The sequence below is a fragment of the Paramacrobiotus metropolitanus genome, unplaced genomic scaffold (genome assembly GCF_019649055.1).
Source record: "Paramacrobiotus metropolitanus isolate TYO unplaced genomic scaffold, Prichtersi_v1.0 Parri_scaffold0000057, whole genome shotgun sequence".
Lineage (NCBI taxonomy): Eukaryota > Metazoa > Tardigrada > Eutardigrada > Parachela > Macrobiotidae > Paramacrobiotus > Paramacrobiotus metropolitanus.
This window is the reverse complement of record NW_026570277.1, coordinates 357885-382102: the sequence shown is the minus strand read 5'-3', so window position 1 is coordinate 382102 and position 24218 is coordinate 357885. Positions and strand designations below refer to the sequence as shown.

Sequence of the window (24218 nt, the reverse complement as noted above, 5' to 3'; positions counted from 1 at the left end):
CCCGCCGTCCAATTGTGGCGCGCCACTTTATAACGCTACTTTTTTCGTTGATTACTCGTGCAGTAATCCTTTAAACGAAGAGCAGCTCTTTCAGTGTTTTGTCGGAGGGCAGTTTATCCAGCTGAAAGTTTTGCGATCTGTCCGATGAAAGGTTTTTAGATTCGCTTGGAGCCTGCGATACGATGTGGACCTGCACTGACAGACACTGCCTCTTACGAATAGCACACTGGGAAATTTTATTTATTAATAGGCAGTATAGCAGAAGGTTTAAGGCGGCACTTCGGGGCTAACCGGAGCCTTTGGTTACTACTCTCATACAAGGGCCCATGTTTATGTGTTTCATTCCAAAAACCACAGTGTAAAGGTGCATTTGGTGGTAGTGACCGGTGGACAGACAGCACGAGCTACAAACGGTCCGAATATATACGGCCACCGGCGCACCGCACATGTGTGCATTTAGTATCAGACACCCCAGTGCATTTAGTGCCGGTGACCGACGGACAGACATCTTCATTTGCAAGTGGTCTGAGTATATACGGCCACCGCGCATGTGTGCACTTGGTACCAAACGCCCCAGTGCACATGTGCATTTGGTGGCGGTGACCGACGGACAGACATCACTTTTTCCATTATCGCTGAACATAGAGGACCTTCGCTACGCTTCGGTCAAATAAAAACACAAAATAAAAAAATATAAAGAAAATTTATTAAGCAAAATACGAAAAACAAGTTATGGAAAAAATTTAAAAGAAATAATAGGTTTTAAAAAAATTCCAAAAATACGATTTATTTAGGCAAATAAAAAAATTTGTTGTAGATATATACAAGAAATAATAAATAAAACATATTACAAAATATACAGAAATGTTGTAAAGAAAATACTAGGAAAATTTAATGTAAAAATTGTAAAGAAAACAATTACAAAAAATAAAGAAAATAAGTAGAATAAAAATTTATTTATTATTTATTTTAATTTTATAAATGTACCGCACCTCTGCCGGTGGTATTCCTGCCCCCCGGCAGCCGCGCAAAATGCCGTTCCATCGTCTCCAGCAGCGCCAACCCGGCACCGAACGTCCCCAGGCTCCCCGCTTCCATCCAGCGCTGCAGCGCCGCCATCAACGCCGGCAGCGGCGCCGCCGCTCCCTGCGCGAGCAGTTGATGCACGGAGGTGAAGAGGTGCAGCCACCACCCCGTGGCACTACGGGCGGCGTCGCGCTGCACGGCGTCCAGCGCCGTGGTCCACTGCGCCAACTCCAGCCGGCGCCAGTCCAGCACCAGCCGGCTGATCTGCTCCAACTGCGGCTGCAGACTGACGCCGCTGTGCGCCTTGGCTTCCCAATGCTGGCAGCGGTCCAAAAGGAGCTCCAGACCGGCCAGGAATTTAGCCACGGGTTCCGTCGCCGGGAAGGATAGGATGCGCTGGATTACCATGGAGGCCTGGGGAAAAAATCCAATTTTTGCTGCGATTATTTAGATTATTTATCGAATTTATTTCCAAGGCAATTTAAAGCATTTTGAAAAATTTTAATTTAGGACAATTTAAAGTATTCCAATAAATTTTTAAATTTTTTCAGAATTTTGTTTTCAATAACGAATGATTTCTTTGTAATTCTAATTAAATTTAGGATTCAATAGAATTTCTAATTTCGGACAATTAAAAGCATTTCAGTAATTTTTTAAAATTTATCTGATTATGTGTTAACCTGATCACCAGTTTTCTATAAATATTTATTAAAAATAATTATCCTGTTTATTGTCTAATAATATTTATTTCATTTGTTAAATTATTTAGTCCATGTATTAGCTAATAAAAATTTTATTTTAAAAACTGAAAGTCTAATTTGCACTATTTAAATTTATAACAATTAAAAAAAATAATTTAGAGGCGTGCAGTAATTGCTTAAGTTGTTTAATAAATTTGTTTTAATTCCTGATAATCCAGAAAAACTAGAAGATAAAAAATACCTCAAGAAGAACCGGATGCGACGGCCATTCACTCAACAACTCCGCCACCCGCGTCTCCACATCCCGCAACACCGGCAAGCACTTCCGACACTCTGGGATATTTTTCCCGCGATAGAAATCCCCTTTCTTGCCATCAGATCTCTCCGCATCATCGAGATTCTTGCACGCCGACCGAATCTCCACCAAAATTCCAAGAAAATCCACCGAAAAATCCACATCCCCGCTGCTTGTTTTTCCAACAAGAATTTCATCTCCAGACCTTCCGCGGATAAAATTCTCATCAATTCCGGCGTGGGAACACCGGTCCGCTCGTTAACAACCGCGGAGTGCAGTTCAATCAAATCACTGCATAAATTTTCCGTCAAAATTATCCGATTTTCCGCAGCAACTTCCGGTTGAATTTTTTCGATTGTCTCGGCATCGGTTTTTTTATAGACATCGGAAAACACGTTTTGATACGTCGGGAAGACCGTCTCCCCGGCGAAGGTGTACAGCGTCTCTTTTTCCACGACTTCCCGTTTTTTTTGCTCCTCAATTTCGCTCCAGATCAACGCGAAACGTCGCATCACGGCGTCCGTTAATTTATTCGCGATTAAACTGGAACCGGCGATTTTCTGGTGGAGTTGGATTAAACGGAGAATAAAACGGATTAATTTTAATTCGGTGGCGACCATTTCACCGGTAGAATGCCGGAAAAATCGGAGGATGTCTAACCGGGATGTCCAGAGGCGTTTTGCCACGGAAATAAAATCGGGATTAGAGAGCGGCGACAGATGTTGCACAGTTTGGCGGACGGTGTCCGAGATTTCGGATTCTTGCAGGAAGATGCTTTCTCGAAGGTCGTGGAATATTAACCGCCATCCGTGGATAAACTGCAATTATTATAGATTAATTTGTTTAATAACTATAATTTTTTTAGCTTCTTTTATCGAAATTCTTACCTTAAAAAATAAACTTTTCAATTCTTTAGAACAGAGCATCGAGAATTTATTCACAAAATCACAAAATAAACTGCTGAACAAATTCTTTTGGTTTTCGTAAAACAAAATCATAAAAAAACATTTTTTCCTTAAATTTTCCTACAACAGACAAGTCGGAATTTATTCACAAAATAAAAGAATAATTATTGAAAAAATTACTGTAACTGTTAGTTTTTAAATCAGTTTTTAAAAAAATATTTTCTGAAATTGACCAACGAGAATTTATTCACAAAATAAAGATATCATGTTTTTTTCAAAATAAAGATATCTGCCTGTTTTTTTCTAAATTCTTGGTTATTGGATGCTACTTGTTCGACAGTAACTCTTGATGTTCAGCCAAGTTTAAAATCCCAAGTTAGACTGTCAACCTAGCCGGAAATGGGCTACCTGCTCTGATTGCAATTAAATTAAAATAAATTAAATCATGTTTTTACAATTTACTTTCAAAGGTTTTTCCAAAATATTTAAAAAATAGCATACCTGGTGAAGACTGGAGAGAAACAGGAGGAGAATATCGCGATAGACTAAATACTTCCGCTTCAGCTCGTCCACAACCGCCACGACACTGAGCAGCCAGCTGCCCAGCTGATCCACGACTTTTTTTCTTTTCGAGACATCTTTCTCCGCCAACGCTCGGGACAATTCACTTCCGGTCTTCAAGCAATTCTCGCGGACGTAACCGGCATCTTGCACCATCGCAAAATACTACCCAACAAAACAAACGAATACAAAAATAATAAAAATAAATTACAAAATCAGTTTGAAACTAATAAAAATCACAAGAGAAAAAACCACATACGGTGGAATTCGCGGGCCGGTAGACTTCCGGTAGCGCCTGCAGTTTGGCCAATTTCCGCCGGCAGAATGTCAGGTGAGCGTGGTATGGCTCACTGACCAGGGGATCATAGTTTTCAGGATCGGCCGAACCGTACAGACGCGTGAAATATTCGTCCACCACGTGCAGACTCGTCTGGCAATCATCCTCCTAACAACACGCGTATTTTACGATCCCGCACAATTTTAACAAAAAACGGCATCTCCTAATTCACAAAAACCGGACATGAATTATTCAAAATTTAAACACATTATTAATACTTTTAATTTTTCAAGAAATTCTGAAAAATCAATTCCTTTTTTTTCAAAATTTCTATCGGCAGGCACTTTTGACAATAAAAAAAATTATCTGATTTTTTTTCATCCATATCCGAAAAAAATCCCTTTTCAAATACAATTGATAAATGCTAGCAACAAAAATACCCGCAATTTTTCTGTTTGTTTTATGAAATATATTTTAGATTGAATTCTTAATTTCTGTAGTGCAAATAAGAATGATGCCAAATTCATCTGTTTTTTTATTTTCAATAAAATTTTTAAAGAATCAAATGATTCTATCAATTTTACTTTTAAAAAAACTTACAGCAATTTTCCCGTTTTTGCTTGCGTAAAAAATCTTTAAAAAATATTTTTAATTGTTAAATAATTTTTATAAGCCACTAACCTGTTGCGCGAGACACTGGCGTTTGACGCGCACTTTCTGCACGGGATCCACCGTGGGTGGGCAGAACACCTTCATCCCGCAAATTCCCAAAGCCATCCAATCCGCCGCCACGCTGCGCCGCTCATTCTCCGCCACCAACATCTCCACACCCTCCAAAATATTTTTCTCCAACTTCCCGACGTCTCCTTCAAAATTCCCGTTATCAGCCAGAATTTTCCATAATTCTTGCGGACAAGTCGCATCGGTCTGCAATCGGCCGTTCCAGAAATTCAGGAAAAAATTAACTTGCTCTTTTTCAGACATCTTCAGTTGCCGGCATTGCAGCCTTCTCCAAAAAACGCTGCGCAACTCGCCAAATCGCTGTACCACATCATCCACATCCTTCAACGCCACCGTGACCTTTTCCGAATTCCCGAAAATCAGTTTTTTGACGATTTCATGTAAAATGCGATTTACCGTTGGTAAAGAAAATTCCCAGGGGAAAATTTCACTCGCCACACTTTTTCCAACATCAAATTCCACGGATTTCACAGATAAATCAAACACGGAATACATCACAGTTTCGCGAACCGCATCCGGAAAAAACCGGCAGTTTTCGGTGATTTTTTCAATAAAATCGACGGTATTTCCGGTGATGATTTTCTTAACAAAAACTGCCGATAAATCCATGTTAAAAATCGACCGGAAGTCGGAAACACCGTCGCTATCGCAAATTTCCAGGGATTTTTGGAAAATATTCCAGGTTTTACCGTTTTCCACTGAATCCGCGGAAAACCGGCATTCTGATAAAATTCTGTGCTTCAAAAATTCGTTTTCAGTAGCGAAAGGTCGAACAGTATCGAAACACCGTCGAAAACGAATCCGCTCTTTATCCTGTGTAATCAGCAGTTGAATGTCTAATTTCCCGGCAGATTTTTCGATAATTTCATCGCTGGGATGGAGATTTTTCAGGAAGAGCATCCAGATTAAGCTGAGCAAGCTGCGATCCAGCGGATGCTTTAATAAAATCGCCAAACTGCGAAGCCACATTCCCGCGACGAAACTTTCGATTCCAAGAGCAGCGCGCTGAATTTCTTGATGTGTCCATTGTTGGACGATGGAAAAATGCTCCTGGACGTCGCGTTGGATGCTGGATAGGGACAAATTGGGAGCGGCATTGCTGGATGTGCGAAAAATCCAGGATACCAGCCAGCGTCGGGTTTCCGGTCGTTCCGGCCATTTTTCCATCTCCTAAATTTAGGAGAAAATATTTCCTTTAATATACTTTATTTAAATTCATTTTTTCGGTAAAAAAATATTCAAAAAATAAAATTACAAATTTACTTTATTGATTTCAACTAGCAGTTGATTTTATTTCAAATCATTTTCGAAATAAAACCGCGCTTTGAGATTTAAAAGGTTCAACATTAAAAACGGAATTTTTTAGTTATTATTCCAGTAATTTTTATGGCAAGAAATTGCTAAAAAAATAATGACAGAATAAACGGCAATTTATTAACCGCTGAAAATACTGATTTTAATTATATATTAATATATATCGTTTAATTTTTTGACTCTTCACCAAAAAAGATTTGGAAAATTAACTGCTAAAATTTTATTTCGTATCATTTCAATTAGAATTTCAAGTTACCATTTGCTGCATCGGAAACAGCACACTGCTGGTGGATAAAAATTCCTCCGCGCTGATTTTTCTTAGTTGCGCTTCCGCTGAAAAAGCGGTGAGGAAGAAAATCTCCAGGCATGTCGCCAACACAACCGGCTGCGTTTCCATCCGGTGCAGCTGTTGTGCAATAAATTCCACAACGCGTCGGTTGCGCAGCGTGTTGGTCTGCGCCGGATGGGACATAATATCCCGTACAACGACGGGAAACGGTGGATGAACCAATTCCTGCACCGGATCGCCATTTACGTACAAAGCTACCTGCTGGACAAGAAATCAGCAACATTCATACAACTTCCAAAGAATTAACTTTTTAAAAAAAGAAAGAAAGAGAATAATACAAATTTATGACAATAAAAAAAGAGAAAATTACGCAACTTGGAAATATTAAAAAAATACTGACAAGCAAGAAATATAGGGAATTCTCAAAAAAATCTGCAGCAAAAAGATTTCACAATATACGCATTGATAAATCTGGGTAATATGCCAAAAGAAGCAGCGACAATAAAATTACCGTATCATTTGCGAGGGAATGTAGCGACGTAACCACGCTGCAGACGGCTTTCGATAGGGCGCCGTCCAGACTGGCGCCGATGCTGCGTCGCATCATCGTTTCTTCCACAACATCGCGCAACGCCGCCACGGACAAATCTGTAAACAATTATGCAAATATTATTACACAAAAATTACCTGAAAATCTAACAAATTAAAAATGTCAATAGACAGAATTTTTGCAATTTTTGTAATTTAGAAAAAACTTACCTTTCGACGGGATCTGATGGTGCAGGCCCTTTAAAACGACACCGATGTCGTTCAGGGGCACGCCCAACTGCGCCGCCAGCGTTTCTTCATCGCGCTGATTAAGCAGCGCCGGGACGAAGATCTCGATGGCCCGGTTGCGCATCGCGCGCGATAATTCACCATACTTCCGATCCATCACCAAAAACAACCTAAATCGTTTGGTAATGCATACAGATTTTTAACAAAATAATACAACAAAAACTGGCCATAAAAACAATACGAATAAATTTGTACGATATTACAAATTTTAAAAAAAACAAAGGATAAAGTCAGCAAAATTATTTTTAAAAAAAGTCCAAGCATAATAAAAGCGGTATAGTTAAATTTATAAAAGAATACCAGTATAGGACAACAGTAAAAAATAATTTAAAAAAAGTAATAAAGAAGGCGCAAGCCGGAAAAAATATAAAACAAATTACAGAAATAAAATATAAAACAGACATCTGTATTACTATATACGAACCGGAAGTTAGGATGCGGTTTGATGCAGGGCACCGCCTCGCCCACCGTGCCGCATTCCGACAGCAACAGCTCCCCGTGGGGCTCCAGCACCGAGTTCAACCGGTCCAAAACCGCCGCGCTGAAAAATAATTTTTTTGAAATTTCCTAAAAAATACCGCCAACATCCAACGAAAGGGTAAAACACACCTGCAGAGATTGGCTCCGTCGAGGAGCAGCCAGCCGCCGTCGCGGATGGCCCGCACCACCACACTGTCGCGCCACTCGAAGCGCCCGGCGGAGGCGGAGGGCGCTTGGCTGACCTGCTGAAAGCCGCCCAATAATTCCGTGGCGTCCAGCGCGCTGTTCAGATACATCGTCTCCAGTCGCTGGCCGCACAGCGCCGCCAGCAGCTGCACCGCCGCGGCTTTACCCACACCGGCTCCGCCGACCTACAAATACTGCCGTCAATTTCGGTGCGAATTTTTGAAAGGGTATTACAGTTTGCACAAAAATTTATTTCGATTCTCACACTGAAATTGTTATTTCTTGAAAAAATTTACTGAGTTTCTCCAGGTAAAACTTATACCATGATTTTTCAATCAATTATTTAACATTTTTTTACGTGAAACTCATAACAACTGTTAAATACTTCAAATTTCAAATAGCTTTTATTTTCAACTGGATATTTTTTATTACTATTAATTTTTTAATTTATTCATTTAAAAGATTTCAGTTTAAAATTTATTCCTAGCATACTGGATATACATTTTTTTAAATTTCTTTTTCAACGTTTATTTATTACTATTTATATATTTTCATTATCCCGGTTGTACGACACTTACGAGTAGAGCCCCCAAACAGTAACAAATTTTTGTACGGCTACGTACGGTTTCCGCTTACGGCTCCTACGGCTACGGTACGGTTACGGCAGAACTAACTGGATTGACCGTACGGTATACCGTATACGTACGGCAGTACCGTATACGGCAAGCCCATTGTAAAACCGTGTTTTTGGCTTACGGTTACGTACGGCACTTTCGTTACAGTACCAATTTTCACTACGGTTACGTACTGTTGTGCCGTACAGTATGCCGTATACGGCAGTACAGTATACTGTTTGGGGGCTCTACTTACGAGCAGGGAGACAAAGTTGTGTTTGACGCAGAAAGCCAGTTTCTCCAGCAGCGCCGACTGGGACTGCAGCAGCTGCAGATCCAGGACGCTGTCCGCAGTGGGGCATTTTCCTCGCTCCAGTGATACCACGCCCAGATGGAGGTACGATTCCGTGATCTCGCAGCGCAAGAACTGCCGCGCCGGCACCGACCGGCTCGTTGCGGATATTCCCAGAATGTCCTGCGCCAGCTGCCATATCTGCGCAAATCATATGGGTAAATAACGCACTCTTTATTTATTATTACTCGCACTTACCGCGGATTATTTATTATTATTTACAGGCATTTTTAGCGTCAACGTTATCATTTTTGTTATTAAAATTCAAAACATTTTTCATTCTGCTTTTTAAAAATCCGCTGAAACTTCAAAACTGAATGCTTGAAATTCATTTGAACTGACTAAATAAATTTCAATTTTTATATTGACTGATTTTTGAAATAATAGTTATTTCTTTAAAAATAAATTACTTAAACTCTATTAATAAATTTTAAAATATATTTAAAATTAATTTAAGAGTACCAGTTGTCTATCCTGCACGGTGCGGAATCTGGCCGCATACAGCAAATCCACGAGCGCTGCTTGATACTTCCCATCATCATCATTTCCCTCCCGCTCCAACAGCAAATCGCACCAGCGCATCACATCGCGCAGATTAAACTCCCACGGCCGCCCCTCCTGCCCCGCCCCCACCGCTTCCTCCACCGCGGCGTTAAACAGCAACATCCGCTCGACCGTGACCTTTTCCACGCCGGGATACATCCGACAACAGATCTCCAACAAATCCCCGTCACTCAACGCCTCCATCAGCACCTGCGTGAAGCGATTCAGGAAGGATTTGGGGAGGCCCTTGCGGCCGGCGCCCTGGGCCAGGGGGTTCTGGCAGGCGAAGATGCGGGTGGTCTGCGTGTCGACGGTGAAGGTGCGGTTCAGTTCGGGGATGAACACTTCCCCGCGGTGGTCCAGACAGGCGTTCAGGCCTTCTAGAACGGACTGGGACGCCAGGTTGAGTTCGTCTAACAGGATCCAGCTGCCGCGCTTTAATCCCTGCAGGAAAGGGCCGTCGCGCCACGCGAATAAGCCTTCGCTGCTAGCGTCGCACACCGGCATGTCGGCGCCGAACAATTCCGCTATATCCTGCCCAGAAAAAATAATTTTCTTATTTTTATATTCTTATTTATATTTTTATTTTCTTATTTATTATATTCTATTTAATAATTTGTATCAATTCATTTCAATTTAACTTGGACTGCAAACGGAAAAACGTGGCGGGCTTACAGTTTGCTCGGATAAGTTGATGCGGACGACGTCGTAGCCGCAGGCCCGCGCCAAGGCGGTGATGATGCTGGTCTTCCCGATGCCCGGCGATCCCTCCAGCAGGACGCCCTTAGTCACGGCCATCCCGCGAATAATCCGCAATAAATTCTTCTTAACGCTGTCCGCGTCGAAACTGTAACTGACCGGGACAGCGCGCACCGCATTCTACAAATATACCGGTTTCATTACACATTTACCACCGCAAACATTTCTTTTTGATGTAGTTTATTTATCTGTATAACATATTTTTTTAAGATTAATTTTAATTTTTAGTAGAATTTACTTTTATATTATATCAATGAAGGTTTTTCTGGTATTTTATTTCTTATGAGGTTTATTCTAATTATTTTTAAATTTTATTTTTCTTCAAAAAATACTCCTACCGGATTCTTTTTGACGACAAACGGCGCAACACCAAAATACTCGTCTTTATCGACCAATAATTCGCCAGATAAATCCAATGGAAGCGCAATTCCCAGTTCAGCAAAATACGGAGCGAAGACATCAGTGTGGAACTGTGCGCCAATAAACTGCCCAATCCGTTCGCTGTCCATTTCATTGTGCAGACTGTGGAAGACAGTGAGGCATCCGTGATAATACGCCAGATGCGGCTGACCGCTCAGGGAACGGCACAATCCCTCCGGCGGGGCGCACACGAAGGCATTCATGAATTTAATCAGGCTCATCACGTCGCGCGTGCTGATCAGTAACCTAGGACAGAAATGTCATTTAATAATTAATAGCTTAGTTAGTTTATTAACTATTATTCAGTTTCATTCATCAATTTAAATTAATTTCTAACGGTGCACATTTCACGCTTCAAATCAAAGATTCGAAAATTAAAGCCGGGCTGCCAGCATTTGAAACGGGTTGCAATGAAAAATTGAAATTTTTAAATTCGAATTATTGAAATAATTTTAGGTGGACCGTGGAGAAACTGGTCAGATTAAATGCCGATTAATTAAAATACTACAAAAATTAATAAATGTCGAAAACAGTAATTACTATTATTATATTAATGTGTTTTTTTGTCTATGACAGAGAAAATATTCGGAAAAAAATTTTAAATTTCCTTTCTTAAGGCGATAGACTGGTTTTGCTTCCTTCCTAGAGAAGTTACAGTAACCACATTTTCTAGAATAGAAAAAAATGCTCTTTAAAATGAGACCTCCTTTGAAAAGCACAGAAACTAAATAGAAAAACAAATCTTTCTAAAACCAAAAGGTACCGGGGGTCTAAAATGACGCACGGGTGCAGCTGTACGGTTCGATTCACGTAGCTGCCACCACAAATCGAATTGAAGTATACCCAACCGCACGCGGGCTGCGTTTCTGCGTAGCGGTGCGACCGTGCGCGGACTGCGATTTCATGAATGCCATGCGCAGCCTGCAGGTAGCGTGGTTGTCTGCTCAAACTCGTGCACCGATGCAACGGACCATTTTCAAAACACGAAAACCCTAATTTACTGGGAATAAAGTTTCTACAGTTTTACGCATCTTGCATTCCATTTCCGCAATGGAATTGGCTGTTCTTGGTACCATTGGAAAGAGGAAATTATTATACACACTGGGTTTTCTTGGTTTTGCGATAGAGTCATTCGAACTCCAACGCTCAGTGGTTTTCACAGTAAGAAGAATTAGTTCTATGTTCAAAAATTCATATCTTTTTAGCTTTTCATTCAAGATTTTTTCAAATAAATCCAGTGTGTAAAATAATTTTATGTTTCAGCTGAAGACATCAAACCTGAAGATGTTCGATTTGGTGCTTGAATAAGATTTTTTTAGGGCGCACACAATAAAAACGTTTCCATAGCATTTGTGCTTTTAGCGCAGCTTTTGAAAATCTATCTGTTAAAAAGCGCGATTTATGAGCTTTCTAATGAACCTATACACTTCGAAAACGGGCCAAACCAAGGAGCAGCAACAATTTTCAAAGTAGCCATAAAGATTGGCATGTTACAAACCAGTCTATCCCGTTAATTTTAAATGGAAAATAAGTACTGTACCTATAAATAGTAAACTCATTTGATTTCTTTGTTTAAAACAGAAAAATATTCGGAAAATAAATTTTAAAACAGTACTTTTCCACTTTTAAATTTTATTTCGTTTAAAAGATGGCCCAGCTCGAGTCCCAGCCATACACCAACCTGTTATTTTGCTGCACCATCCACTCGATAAATTCACAAATCGCCGTGATAAAAGCACCGCGCATAATTCCAGCTTCCGGCCATAAATTCTGCTCCATCACCAGCCGCAAATCACCCGGGATATTCAAATTCCGACACCAGATTTCGGTAAACCGATTACGCAGCGCCGGGGATAATTCTTTCTTCCCGAAATCCCCGCCGGGGTTCATGGTGGCCACCAGGCGGAAGTCGGGCGCCGCGCAAACCTCCGGGACATCCAGACGCCCGCCCGCGGCGGCGGCACCCTTCTCCGTCAGGACGACGGTCCGCTCGGGCTCCAGGAGCGAATTGAGGCGCTCGAGGACCGCATCATCGGCCAGGGAGATCTCGTCCAACAGGAAGACGGCGCCCTGCTGCATGGCGGCCACCAACGGGCCGTCGTTCCATTCGAAGAGCGCCCCGGAAGCGCTGGAATGGCGGGCGGGACGAAGACCGCCCAGGAAGTCGGCGGTCTCGGTGTTCATGTGGCAGTTGACGGAGAGAAGCGGTTGTTGTTTAAGGTCCGCGTATAACTGGCAGACGGTGGTTTTTCCGCAGCTAAATTAATCGGAAGCATTTTAAACTACGCTTCTATTTTAACTTCCAAATTTGTTTAATTCCTAATTTAATTCCACTACTATTACTAAGTTTTTAAGATAGACAAATATGTACAAATAAAATTGATAAATATAAAAAACAAAAAATTAAAAACGTGTAAAATCCGGGAAGAATACACGGAAAAATATCTACAAAAAAATTATAAACACTCAAAAATACCTAAGCACGGGTAGAAAAGCATGAAAAGTATGGCAAGGCTATAATATGCTTAGGAAAAATGTCAAAATAAACAAGATCAAAAAAGAATAAAATGATATAATAAAAAGAAAAATTGTGCATTAAAATAAAATTATAAAAATGAAATTCCTGGACGCACCCCGTGTCGCCGACGAGGAGCACCGCCTCGCCGTACTGCAGCGCCGTACCGGCCAGCACCACCAAGCGCTGCCAGTTGGACGTCCACACCAGATGCCGGAGTTGCTCCGAATGGGAATTTTTAAAGGCCTGTGCGACCGCTTGACTGCTGATGGAACTGGGCAGTGCTCCAAAGGAACCGAATAACTGCTCCGAACTAACGCTGACTTTAAAGTGCTTCTCCACAACACTTTTCACCACGTCGGCATCATCGGTCCGGCGCACTCGTCCCGCCAATAGCATAAAGCCTGAATTAAACAGCACAAATTAACCTGATGCATAAGTAAATCAAATCCAAAAAAATAATCCAGTTACTAGATACGCAGAAATTAATACACTCATAGAAAAGCAAGAACAATATTTTTAAAAATTATAATGACAATAACTCAATTACGGGTACTTCAAATTAAAATAAATGAAATTCCAACAATGTTGTCGGTCTCACCGTGTTCGGCTAGATGTTGTGACCAGTCGTAGAATTGATTTCCAGCGGGAACCGTCGCCAGGCGGTAGCGTTCCGCCCAGCGGAAGAGATCACGCAGCGTAATGAATCCCTGCTTTCCCGCGAAAATCCCGCTGTTCTTCCGCAGCGTCTAAATGCAAAACAATTCATAGATGGCAGAGAATTTAGAGAATTTTTTGTGATAAATTTAAAATAAAGCCACAGAGGATAAATTTAAAATAAATTTAAAATAAATACAGGATAAATTTAAAATAAAAATAAAATAAAGAATAAATAAATAAATAAAAATAAAGCTCTGTAAGTTATATTTAGGATAAATTGCAGATACTTCTGATTTACCTGTAGGTCGACCATAACGGAGATCATCTTCTTGGCATAGGCTTCCGGCAGATCGCAGCGCTGCTGCAAGATCTTTACCAGCTCTTCGCGCGGGATCTCATCGAAGTGCATTTCGATGAAGCGGTTGCGGAAGGCACGCGACAGCGCCTACACAAAGCAAAGCAAATGTACAATACAAGCGCAGGGAATTTTCTTCCAACTAAAACTCTCACTTTGCGACCACCGTAGTAGCCGGGCGGATTCTGTGTGGCAAACAACATAAAGTGGGGATGAGCGCGGATAATCTGCTGCGTCTCCGTGATGAACAGCTCACGATTGGCGTCTAACAACTGCAAGGCAAAGAAATATTCCATATTATTTTCAATTTATTTTCATATTAATTTTAATATCCATATTGATTTTTTGATAAATTAAGGAAAAGCTGGCATTTGAGTTTGTTTGTATGATTTACCCGATTTAGCGCCTCGAGAACGTCGGACGGCGCCAAATTCAGTTCGTCGAGGATAATCCAGTAGCCTTTCCGCACGGCGTCCACCAGAATTCCTAATCACAAGATAACTACCGTTGTGCATCGCAAAATAATTCGTTAAGCAGACCTTCACAGAAGACCAGTTTGCCGTCTTCGTTGGGCTGGTAGGACCCGAGGTAGTCCTGCAGGTCGGTGTGCTCGTGGTTGTTGATGCGCACGCAGCGGTTGCCGGTGGCCCTGGCCAGCCACGTGATCAAGCTCGTCTTCCCGATGGACGTCTCGCCTTGCAGCAGCACCGGCACTTGTCTAATCACACAATCTTAATTGCACGCTTTTACGCAAATTAGTTAAATTACATGGTTAAATTACTCCAATTAAATTTCCAGATACAACTCAATCTCACGCTAAAATTATACGGCTACAGAATACAGATACTTGACAATTTAAATTACAAATGTATTTTATTATTATGTAAACGTTACATAAAATTAAAAAGACTGCAGCAATAAAGAAAACTATACTGTACCAGTAAATCTTAAACATTAAAATATTACAATTAAATTACCCGGTCAAATAACCAAAGATTAAATTTCATTTGAATTATATTGGCCCATATTACCCGGTCAAATAACCAAAGATTAAATTTCATTTGAATTATATTGGCCCATTTATTCCCACAAATTAAATTGCTCCATAAAACTACAGTACAAAAATTACATGATAGTTTTATCCTAATTACACAAATTAATTACTGTATACAACAGAATTACGAGGACATTTGGGTGCTGTGAACATACCCTGCACGATTAGGCTGCGATGAACAGCTGGTTAGCCGTAGCTCGCAACGCTACTGATATCACAGTCTGAATGCAAACGGCTATAAATTTAGCCGCCAGCCTAATCGTGCAGGGTATGTTCACAGCACCCAAATGTCCTCGTATACAATGTACGACAAAAAGAGGATTCAGTCGGTCCACGGTTCGAGAATTATCCTCGCAACGACACGCCACCAGTTTAACATTGGCACTGACTTCGCACGCTACATTCTAACGCTCGTGCTTCGTGAATCTCGAAATATATCTATGCAAATCATATATCAAAAGGTGTAGAAAAAAATTTAAAACTTTTTAATACCAAACACGGGGCTGTTCATGGCGAACAGCAGAAACTGTAGTCATTTAACTTCCTCGTAGACACAACATACGATCTCTGCGTAATATCAGTCCTATCATTCCTATGCTGAAGCCTACGAGAAAAACAACTACAACTAATTTCTGCTGTTCGCAATAAACAACCCCGTGTTTGGTATTAAAAAGTTTTGAATTTTTTTCTACACCTTTTGCTGTATTGCTTGGCTGATTCTGTTTTGTTATTCCCGAGAAATGGGTGCGAGAGATGTGAAACAAGAACACAGCCAGTGCGCATCTCATCGCTAGCACTGGATTCGAACAGAGAAGCGTGGATCTGCGCTATATTTGTTAAACCGAAGCTGAAACCTCTTTTTGTCGTACATAGTATGTAAGTAATGTAACTGCACAAAGATTTCTGGGGAAAAAAAGTCAAGTACTCACCCATCAGAAACGGCCCGCGCCACTTCCGTCAGATTGCTCTTGACGGTCTCGGTGAGGATGTATTTCTCGTCCACCAGCGGTTCCAGCTGGCCGCAAGCGATCCAGTACCCTTCGATCAGCTCATATCGCCCCGCGGTGGGACGGGGCGGGCGCAGCGACAAATCCGGATGTTTCAATCTCACTTCCCCGAACAAATGCTCGGCAATGGTTTTCTTCATCAGACTCTGCGATTCGCGGCTCAACTGCGTCAGATAACTCAGACAAAATCCCTGTCCAAACCACGACAATTAATTTTATGCTAACCCAAACCAGTTACTCAAGCAACCCACTTCATACAAGGATCGAACAACTTTTCCCATCGGATTTTTCACGGCAAACTTCAGGGCTTGCGTAAACGTTCGCAGACTGCAAAGGAATAAATAATTGCCGCAATTTTCTCTAGTTTTCCTAGCAATTAATATTGTTTTTGATCTAATTTTTCTCATTTAATGAGTCATTTAATCTAATCAAATTATCAGATAATTCTCCAGAAATTAATCGACCGAAGAGTGGCGAAGGTATTCTATGTTCAAGGATAATGAAAAATGTGGTGTCTGTGCGTCGGTCATCGCAATCAAATGCACATATACACGACGATGTTTGTTGCTAAATTATGGTGAGAATTTCGCGAAATTATGAATGAGAACTAATGCTGGCGACAGTTTTTAAAAGGTCACCGATATGTTTATAAATATGTTTTTCATGTCATGCACCAAATGACAAAAACGTTGTCATCCTTGAGAAGACTTCGGCAGGGGAGCCCCCAGAATGTCCTTGGGACGGTTTTGCCAGTCACAGGAGGTGTTTTTTACTACTACTGTATTATCAGAAAGGTAAGTCTATAGAGGGAGTATCAACATGTCAATTTTTCCTCAGCGTTTTCAAATCGGTGTCATCGAGTAATTCACTAGATGCAGCGAACACAGTTAAATTTAACATAAATTTAAATTTATGTTAAATTTTTAAATTTATTTTTTTAAAATTTATTTTTAAATTTATTTAATTTAAATTTATGGCTATACCTGACACTTCTGGCAGCACGCTTCGCTCACCAGGCAGTTGGGCCACCTCATAAAAACGAAGAAGTCGAATAATTTACGCTTTAGAAAACGTTACAAAAGTCCGTTTAATGCGCGGCAAGATAAAAAAAATTTTAATGGAAAATCTTGTGTGAGTAAGGGGAAACACCTTGAGTTTTAGCATGACCTAACCAAGCTTCGTTTTCATCAGCATTCATATGTCCTGAACAAACTGGTTATTTACCCTTCAGAAAACGTTACAACAGCCAGTTTGATATGCGGCATGTTTCTTGAAACGAAGACAACTACCAAGCATTCACCACCCAGCCAAAATGCCCCGAGTACACTTTTGTCGTGTTCCCCTGACACTATCACCAGAATGGTACAGAACGTAATCTTTGGCTAGATTGGGAATTGGGCCTTATACGGGAACCTGATTTTTTTTTATCAAGCTTATTAATAGCTGCCACCGGCGTTCATTAAATCCGACCATTCAGATCGTGTGCAGGCTTGCAGCGTCAAATTACCCTACCGTGCATAATTGCGTTATGTGACGGTGAGTCGGTGACCGCGCACAGCATTGCATATACAAAAGCCAAATAAATATTATTATGATTGTTTTACCGTTTTCAGACACTTATTCCGGTTATTCATAAACTTCGCTGCAGACCGGGGCCAAAGGCCGAGGTTTCACTTGCCACTATAGTAAAAACTCTACCAACCGGAACGTTAGCATTAAATAATCGAGGAGGATTGATTAAAGTAAAACGGGGTAATCCATGCGTGCTAATCATTTTTTCTTATGTTATAGTCCTGCTACGCTTCGGTCATGCAGTGCCCGCAAAGAGCGAGTGCACTTTCCTAGCATTAAGTTATCCCATTTTTTCTCAAATTTACAGTATTAGATAATTTTCCAAGATTTATCATCATTTTTATTCTGATTTTTTACAAATCATTAAATAATTTACCAGCAATTAATATCAAGTTATTCTTATTTTTCTTATTATTGGACACTTTTTATAAATTAATGTAATTTTTTATGTAATAAATTTTTGAACAATTTTTCATGAATTAATGTAATTAATGTAATTTCTTATTGTAATTTTTCTCCAAAGAATTATATAATTTCCCCAACCTGTAATGTGGTTTATGGCTGACGCCGTCCACCATCTTGGTTTCGGCCAGCGTCTTGAGAATAAAAAACAGCTCCACAACCTTTTCCAGCAGCTCCACGTTCAACGCCAACGGCTGCAGATACGCCACAACGATCTGCCGGACTTCCCCGCGGTCGGATAAATCATCGCAGTAGATCTCGGTGAAACGGCTACGGATGGCCGCCGGCAGATCGCGCTTCCCCAGATCCGTGGCCGGGTTCATGCAGGCCAGCAGGCGGAAGTCGGGATGCCGGCGGATGGGCATGTCATCGCTGCAGAATAAGTAAGGAAATTGTGAAAGTGATGAAATTGGAAAAAGAGAATAAATACCCGCGATCAATGAGAAGGAAGGACGTTTGCGTGTTGTCGATGAAATGGCTGAGGCTGGCCAGCAACTCCGGTGTGGCCAGGTTAATTTCATCCAACAGCACCCATTCACCGCTGCGGTAACTTGTCACCAGCGTTCCCTGCGTAAAAGACGAATAATGCTGCTGACTAATAAGGATTTTCAACAATTTTTTATTGTAAATATTATCTTCTTTTTTTATTGCATTTATTTTCGCTTTTATTACAAATTATTTTTTTAATTTTTCTTGCAATTATTACCTTTAACAAAAGGCAGTATTATAAGCCGACAAGACAGTTTACCTCTAAGAATGTAAAGAGGAGACTCCTCTTCGCCACGGTCAACTGCCGTTCCACAACAGCCAACTTCTCAGCAAAATCAGTCCACAAACCAACCAGCTTCTCGTCGGCGTTTTTTCGCTTGGAGAAGCTACTGACAATATGCCGCATCGCTGTGGCCAGTAAAGTCCAGTCCTTCTGTAGTAAAGCTTTCTACAAAAATTTCAAAAAATCAATAATTAGCAGGATAGCAGCTGAACAACTCCAGCGTGATACTCCCGCACGCTTGAGAAAAATGGACGACCATACTATTGAAAAGAACACGTCATGCTGAAAAGTATTGCGTGAATCACAATGCAAAAAATAAATTTAACTTTTTCCATTAGCATTTCCAAGTTATACTAGCTAATTTAAAATTTACTCTGAAAAAATTATGCTACAAAAATTCTAAAAATAAATTCTTATATTATTTTTATTCTAAACAATTTTATGTTTATTCTATTCAGCTCTTATTCTAAAAAAATTAAAAATAACTGTGAAAATTATTTGTTGATTTGTACCTGGGCTCTCTCGATAAAAACCACGTTCTGTTGGAGGGAAAATGTTCGCCTGAAGAGATCCAAGAAGACGACCTGCAGCTCGGCAAAAACCCGCCCCATTTCGATGGGTTTATACCCACCCAGGATATCCGTCAGTTCCGCCTGTTGGCTCAAATTAATCACGTGCAACTTCCGACCTGCATTAAAAACATTCAGCGCTGAGATATTGAAAATTAAAACATAAAGTTGGAATTCGAAACAATTTAAAAATAATCAAGAAATAACAGTAATTTTGAAAATAATCAAGAAAAATAGAAAGAATATTTTGCAGTTAATTTTAAACTATTCTGGAAAATAACAATGATTTAGAAAAATATCATGAAAAATAATTTACGCTAACTTACCGAGCTTTTCGGCGAGATACTGCACGCAGGTCGTCTTGCCGGTCCCCGTCTCCCCGACCAACAGAAGGGCTTCGTTGTGCGCCACACCCATGCACAAGCTCTCCAGTAAGCGGCAGGCCGACGGATGCAGCGAGAACACCGGTCGACTGTTGAGAGAAATCGCTCCAGTGCTTGGCTGCACTTCGATCAATGGCACCTTCGCGAGAGATACTCGTCCCACACGAAAATCACTTGGGCTGCTGTCAACCACCACTGGCTGGCGTTTGCCGAGATTGTAGTCCACCTGCAGCAGCAGCTCATAACAAAAGTTTAAAAAATTTATGAAAGAAATCCTAAATTACAGAAAAAGTAGAGAGAAAATTATAAAGATGTAAAAATCCCCAATGTCCCGCCTACAGATACAGGTACTGAGATACGTACATCAGTGCTCGGTAATCCAAGAAAGACACCCAACTGCCGCGCCAAGGCCAGACGCGCTTCTTTCCCCGGAACGAAGGCCACGAAACAATCACAGACGTCTTGTAGAAGAATCTCCGCATACGCACGGGAATTTAAAGATAAATAAGAGGATATTCGCTGACAGGATTTTAAGAAATCTCTGCAATTAACAAAGGTCCGCTAACAGCCACAACAGAGACTGCATCGTTTTTAAAGTAGACAAAACAGTAAAAATGATAATTTAAAAATTTAATTAAGACAGGAAATGAAAACATTTGGAAATTGTTACATATTAATATTTCCAACCTGAGCGAGATCAGCCGATGAGCAACACAGCGCCGAGCATCCATATCGGCGATTTCCGCGGCATTCGTCACTGTGCTGAAAATGCGCAGCAATTCCGGGAGGAAGGTCTGCATGGACGGAGATGGAAACAGCCGACGACTGATCTAAAAATAAAAATAAATAGATTGTTTTCTAAAAAAAATCCATATCACAAATAATAACCACCATCAAAATTTCATCCGAGGGAAGTTTTTCCAGATAAATCCGCTTGAAATGACTGAACAAGCTGGGATCGACGTGCGATTGCTGGATGGACGGATCGTGTGTCCTGTGAAGCAAAAAAATCAACAGTGAAAACCACAATAAAATCGGAAAAAAATAAAATGAAAAAACCTTAAAGTGGCGAATATTCGAAACCCGTCGCCTGCTTGTATCGTGGAACCGATCTCTGGTATATTCAGGGCGCCGGTCTGGATGAGAGTCAATAAGACCGAGACGACGTCCATCGGCGCGCTGTCCAGATCGTCCAGAATCACCCAGCACGAATTCATCACAACCTGTGCGTGCATCCCACCACGAAACCTTACTTTTCTAGTGTCAATGTCATTGTACCGCAATATAAAAACGAAAATTCAAAAATAATAAACGTCACAATCCAAAATAACGTTAATAAAAAAAATGGTAAAAATAGACAGCAAAATGCAAAATGTTAACAAAGATGGAATCAACTATAAAAAACAATCTAAAACTAGTCACAGTTTATAATTTTAAAAGTTATGGAAAACAAAAAAATTAACAAATAATTCACAAAAAGGATAAAAACAGTTTTCAAGACAGTGGCTAAACGGACAGCAAAAAACTGCTAATGAAAATGAACAAAATAAGAACAAAAGAAATAAACATGATAAAAATACAAACCTAAGAAACTGAGAAAAAATCCGAAAAAAATAATTGACATAAAAAATGATAGTAAAAATATCAATCATTCCTTACTCTGGCTAAAATTCCCGGCACCCATTTGAATTCGCCGCCGATCTCGGTGCAGTGATAGGAACCCAGCAGCGCCTGCAAGATCAAGAAACAACGCGATCAGACGCGAACCCCTGTTTGACAGCATTGTGCTTGAACTGACGCGGCCATCGGCGTCCTTGCACAGCTGGATGGTGATCAAGTCCCGGCTGGCGCTCCGGCCTTGCCGAGCGGCGAGATGGTGCAGGAGCGCGGATTTTCCGCAGCCCGTCGGTCCGCAGAGCAGGACGGGTTTCCCGTGCTGGATGAAGAGCTCGGCGCTGGCAATCTGCTCGGCGTAACTGGACGGCGCAACGTAGCATGCCTGTAGGATGAAGATGTCGAACTGATACGCAAGACTGGTACACCACCGAAAAAAAGAAAACCACGCTGCAGATGCTATATCACACGGCGTACCGGATCTGGCAAAGTATGAGCTGTTGCAGCAATTTCCACAGCAGCGTCCATGACTGCGCAGCACGCCGATTCACTCAACGGGCATTCAGATGGCGGAGAAAATGTGTAAGACTTTTACACGCTAAAATTCTCCAGATGATTCTCACGGCAGTAAAGAAAATATTTCATTACGAATGGCTCAAAGAATACGATCAAACTCTGACTTTCAAAGCACTTGGAAATGTCTGCAAAGCAAACGGTAAAGTGAGCACGCCAGAACTGAGAACGGAATAAAATCGTCTACCGTTGCGCAATGGCATTTACGGTTGGGAATGCCATCAAGGCTGCGATAAATGGGCAGCCGCAACCACTTCCGGTTCCATTGGAATTATGAATTGGTATGGTATTGGAGTCGGACGTGCCACGTCAGTCTGTGCTCTGATGAGTCTGATCAGTCTGATGTATGCCTACTACTACGTAATACACGCGTGCATGTGCGGTGCTCTGATCCGATCCATGTTATTCACTTGATTCGGTTCATTTTACGCACTTAGCGTCAGCTTTACACGTCTCGACATCCATTGGAATTTGTGTTTTCTTAGCGTGTTTTGCCTCCACTTTCGCAATCAGATAATCAATGTTTTAAAAAAGTCATCCAAGTTATCACAATGTTCCTTTTACAAGTAAAACTTATGTTTACAACTTTACATCCACTGATATCCGAAAGGTTCCAATTTACCACTGGCGTTTAATACTGAATACCGCCTGCCGCAAAACAATGATTTTCGAGCTAAAGAGACTTTGCACTTACGAAACTTTGCAATTTCGTCTGGCCATATATAAGCAAGATAAAACACTACCTTTAGTCCTTTACAGCTTAGGACTAAAAAGACGCATAGCCCCATACCCAGATATCCGTACGCATGTGGCAAGTGCACTTGTACGACAACCGGATATTTTAGCTGAGTCGTACAGCGCACTGCGCCGCATGCGTTCGGAATGCTATGGGTGGGATTATGCGTCTTTTTTGTCCTAAGCTGTACCTCACGAAAACTTTCAAAATACCCAAAAAAATCTCCAAGTTCAGCTGCTAACCGTCGGTTACCTTTACAAGTTATTCCTGTCAAAATGCAGACCATTGCTCTCATCCTGATTGTCGCCTGCGCCGGCACCAACACGCTACGCTTCGCTTGTCAAGCAGCTGCACCGTTGGCGGGTGTTCCAGCACCGGTCCCCAGCGTACCGGCACCCAGTGCCCCGCTTCCGAATGCACCGGCTCCTGGTGTCCCTGTTTCTGCTCCCGGTATCCCGACTCCGAATGCCCTTGCTCCCAGTGTTCCTGTTCCTTCCCCGAGTGTGCCTGTGCCGGCTCCCGGTCTGCCAGTTCCTGCGCCGACCCTGCCGGTGGCCTGCAAACGGGCTGGTGCTACCTGTACCGCCGAACAGAAGGCGCAGTGTGGTGAGCACTCGACTCTCTAGCCATCAACCGCTGGTTAGTGTGAACGCATAACAACGGTCGTTGCATGTATACTGTAGAGTGTTTCCTTCGATGAGGGACTTAGTCAAGCCTTTCCGAACGAGGTGGTTTCTTCCTGTAATCAGGATGCGCAAAAAATGGTACAAAACGTATTGTTTCGTGGAAATACGAAACGTCATTTAGCCAACGTTAACGCACGCAAGAAACCTGCTTGTACGGATAATGAAGTAATGCGGTGGAAAATGCGCACGCGTACTTTGCACGACCGGAAAATCCAGCGCAGTGTTTCACTTTCACGACCTCCGAGTGACTGTCTTTAGATATTCACCGCAGTACCGGCTGACATAGAAACCAACAAACAAGTCATTTTGTAAATTGTACCGTTACATGCGACACTTAACGACACTTCCACGATAAGACTGGGACTTATACTAAATTTCATTTACACTTGCGTAATAGCTGTGCTAATTGTCGCTAATGATTCGTTGAATGCCATGGAGCACGAGCCGATGCACGTTCGGATATGTCTTTTGGCTGATTATATGCTCATCGTTGTCGCCTGAAGAAAATTCCTTATGTAGCAATTTTCATCGTCTTCAACGGACAACCTTATGCCGAACAGTCGGAAGGTTATCTTTTCAGGTATGCCAAAATTGCTTACGCATACTGAAGTATGCGTATTTAGAACGAAGGAAAAGGGAGAAGCCGTTGCGTTTCGGTACCCATGACAGGAACCAAATGGTCGCAGCTTTGGTTATTGCTGGCGGGGAAATCATGGGTAAAGTTCCTGTTATTTCGTTCTCGGCTTTCATATAATGATCGCTCTGTTAATTTCTAATTTGCCGACCTTCACCAGCTGGTGCAGTTACTTGACGAATAAATTTACTGGTGCACTTGTTTACGCCATCATCAACACGTTTTTATCACAGTCAGAAAAAAATTCTGAATACAGCAGCCAATGACTCAGCAGTGCTAAATAACGTGCATAATATCAGCAAGAACGGCAGCACAGTCCCGGCATG

At 41.5% G+C, this 24218-nt stretch overlaps 2 protein-coding genes across 5 annotated transcripts in view; one reads left to right on the top strand and one right to left on the bottom strand.

The window, feature by feature from the left end:
* The window catches only part of LOC129592969 (midasin-like), a 38455-nt gene extending 16477 nt beyond the window's left edge, over window positions 1-21978 (bottom strand). The window contains exons 1-36 of one of the 4 annotated variants that reach the window (XM_055489129.1): window positions 21741-21978; window positions 21448-21648; window positions 21309-21380; window positions 20709-20872; window positions 20541-20643; window positions 20337-20479; window positions 20013-20190; window positions 19593-19875; window positions 19210-19385; window positions 18674-18862; window positions 18356-18492; window positions 18007-18297; window positions 16143-16218; window positions 15814-16082; window positions 14370-14548; window positions 14225-14316; window positions 13986-14102; window positions 13774-13920; window positions 13417-13564; window positions 12934-13219; window positions 11982-12557; window positions 10219-10546; window positions 9797-10000; window positions 9041-9655; window positions 8483-8719; window positions 7556-7797; window positions 7371-7487; window positions 6869-7056; window positions 6621-6757; window positions 6077-6370; window positions 4903-5676; window positions 4447-4845; window positions 3748-3933; window positions 3429-3653; window positions 1969-2840; window positions 1301-1440 (exon numbers count right to left, since the gene is read on the bottom strand). In XM_055489129.1, coding sequence (XP_055345104.1) covers window positions 2001-2840; window positions 3429-3653; window positions 3748-3933; window positions 4447-4845; window positions 4903-5676; window positions 6077-6370; window positions 6621-6757; window positions 6869-7056; window positions 7371-7487; window positions 7556-7797; window positions 8483-8719; window positions 9041-9655; window positions 9797-10000; window positions 10219-10546; window positions 11982-12557; window positions 12934-13219; window positions 13417-13564; window positions 13774-13920; window positions 13986-14102; window positions 14225-14316; window positions 14370-14548; window positions 15814-16082; window positions 16143-16218; window positions 18007-18297; window positions 18356-18492; window positions 18674-18862; window positions 19210-19385; window positions 19593-19875; window positions 20013-20190; window positions 20337-20479; window positions 20541-20643; window positions 20709-20872; window positions 21309-21380; window positions 21448-21648; window positions 21741-21791 — 8664 coding nt within the window. In that variant the 5' untranslated portion in view covers window positions 21792-21978 and the 3' untranslated portion in view covers window positions 1301-1440; window positions 1969-2000. Of the gene's footprint in view, window positions 1-992; window positions 1441-1968; window positions 2841-3428; window positions 3654-3747; window positions 3934-4446; window positions 5677-6076; window positions 6371-6620; window positions 6758-6868; window positions 7057-7370; window positions 7488-7555; window positions 7798-8482; window positions 8720-9040; window positions 9656-9796; window positions 10001-10218; window positions 10547-11981; window positions 12558-12933; window positions 13220-13416; window positions 13565-13773; window positions 13921-13985; window positions 14103-14224; window positions 14317-14369; window positions 14549-15813; window positions 16083-16142; window positions 16219-18006; window positions 18298-18355; window positions 18493-18673; window positions 18863-19209; window positions 19386-19592; window positions 19876-20012; window positions 20191-20336; window positions 20480-20540; window positions 20644-20708; window positions 20873-21308; window positions 21381-21447; window positions 21649-21740 lie in introns of those variants that run through there. The other 3 variants (XM_055489127.1, XM_055489128.1, XM_055489131.1) reach the window with 3 other exon arrangements.
* An 869-nt stretch (window positions 21979-22847) lies between these two features.
* Window positions 22848-23759, top strand: LOC129592918 (uncharacterized). Its single transcript, XM_055489073.1, has 2 exons — window positions 22848-23178; window positions 23656-23759. Exons 1-2 carry the CDS (start codon window positions 22848-22850, stop codon window positions 23757-23759), a joined length of 435 nt encoding a protein of 144 aa, XP_055345048.1.
* The last annotated feature ends 459 nt before the right edge of the window (window positions 23760-24218 follow it).

Coding starts and splice junctions, on each gene's coding strand:
- LOC129592918 (XM_055489073.1), top strand. CDS start 22,848: ATGCAGACCATTGCTCTCATCCTGATTGTCGCCTGCGCCGGCACCAAC. Junction 23,179..23,655: donor CGAACAGAAGGCGCAGTGTG/GTGAGCACTCGA, acceptor CTTGCGTAATAG/CTGTGCTAATTGTCGCTAAT.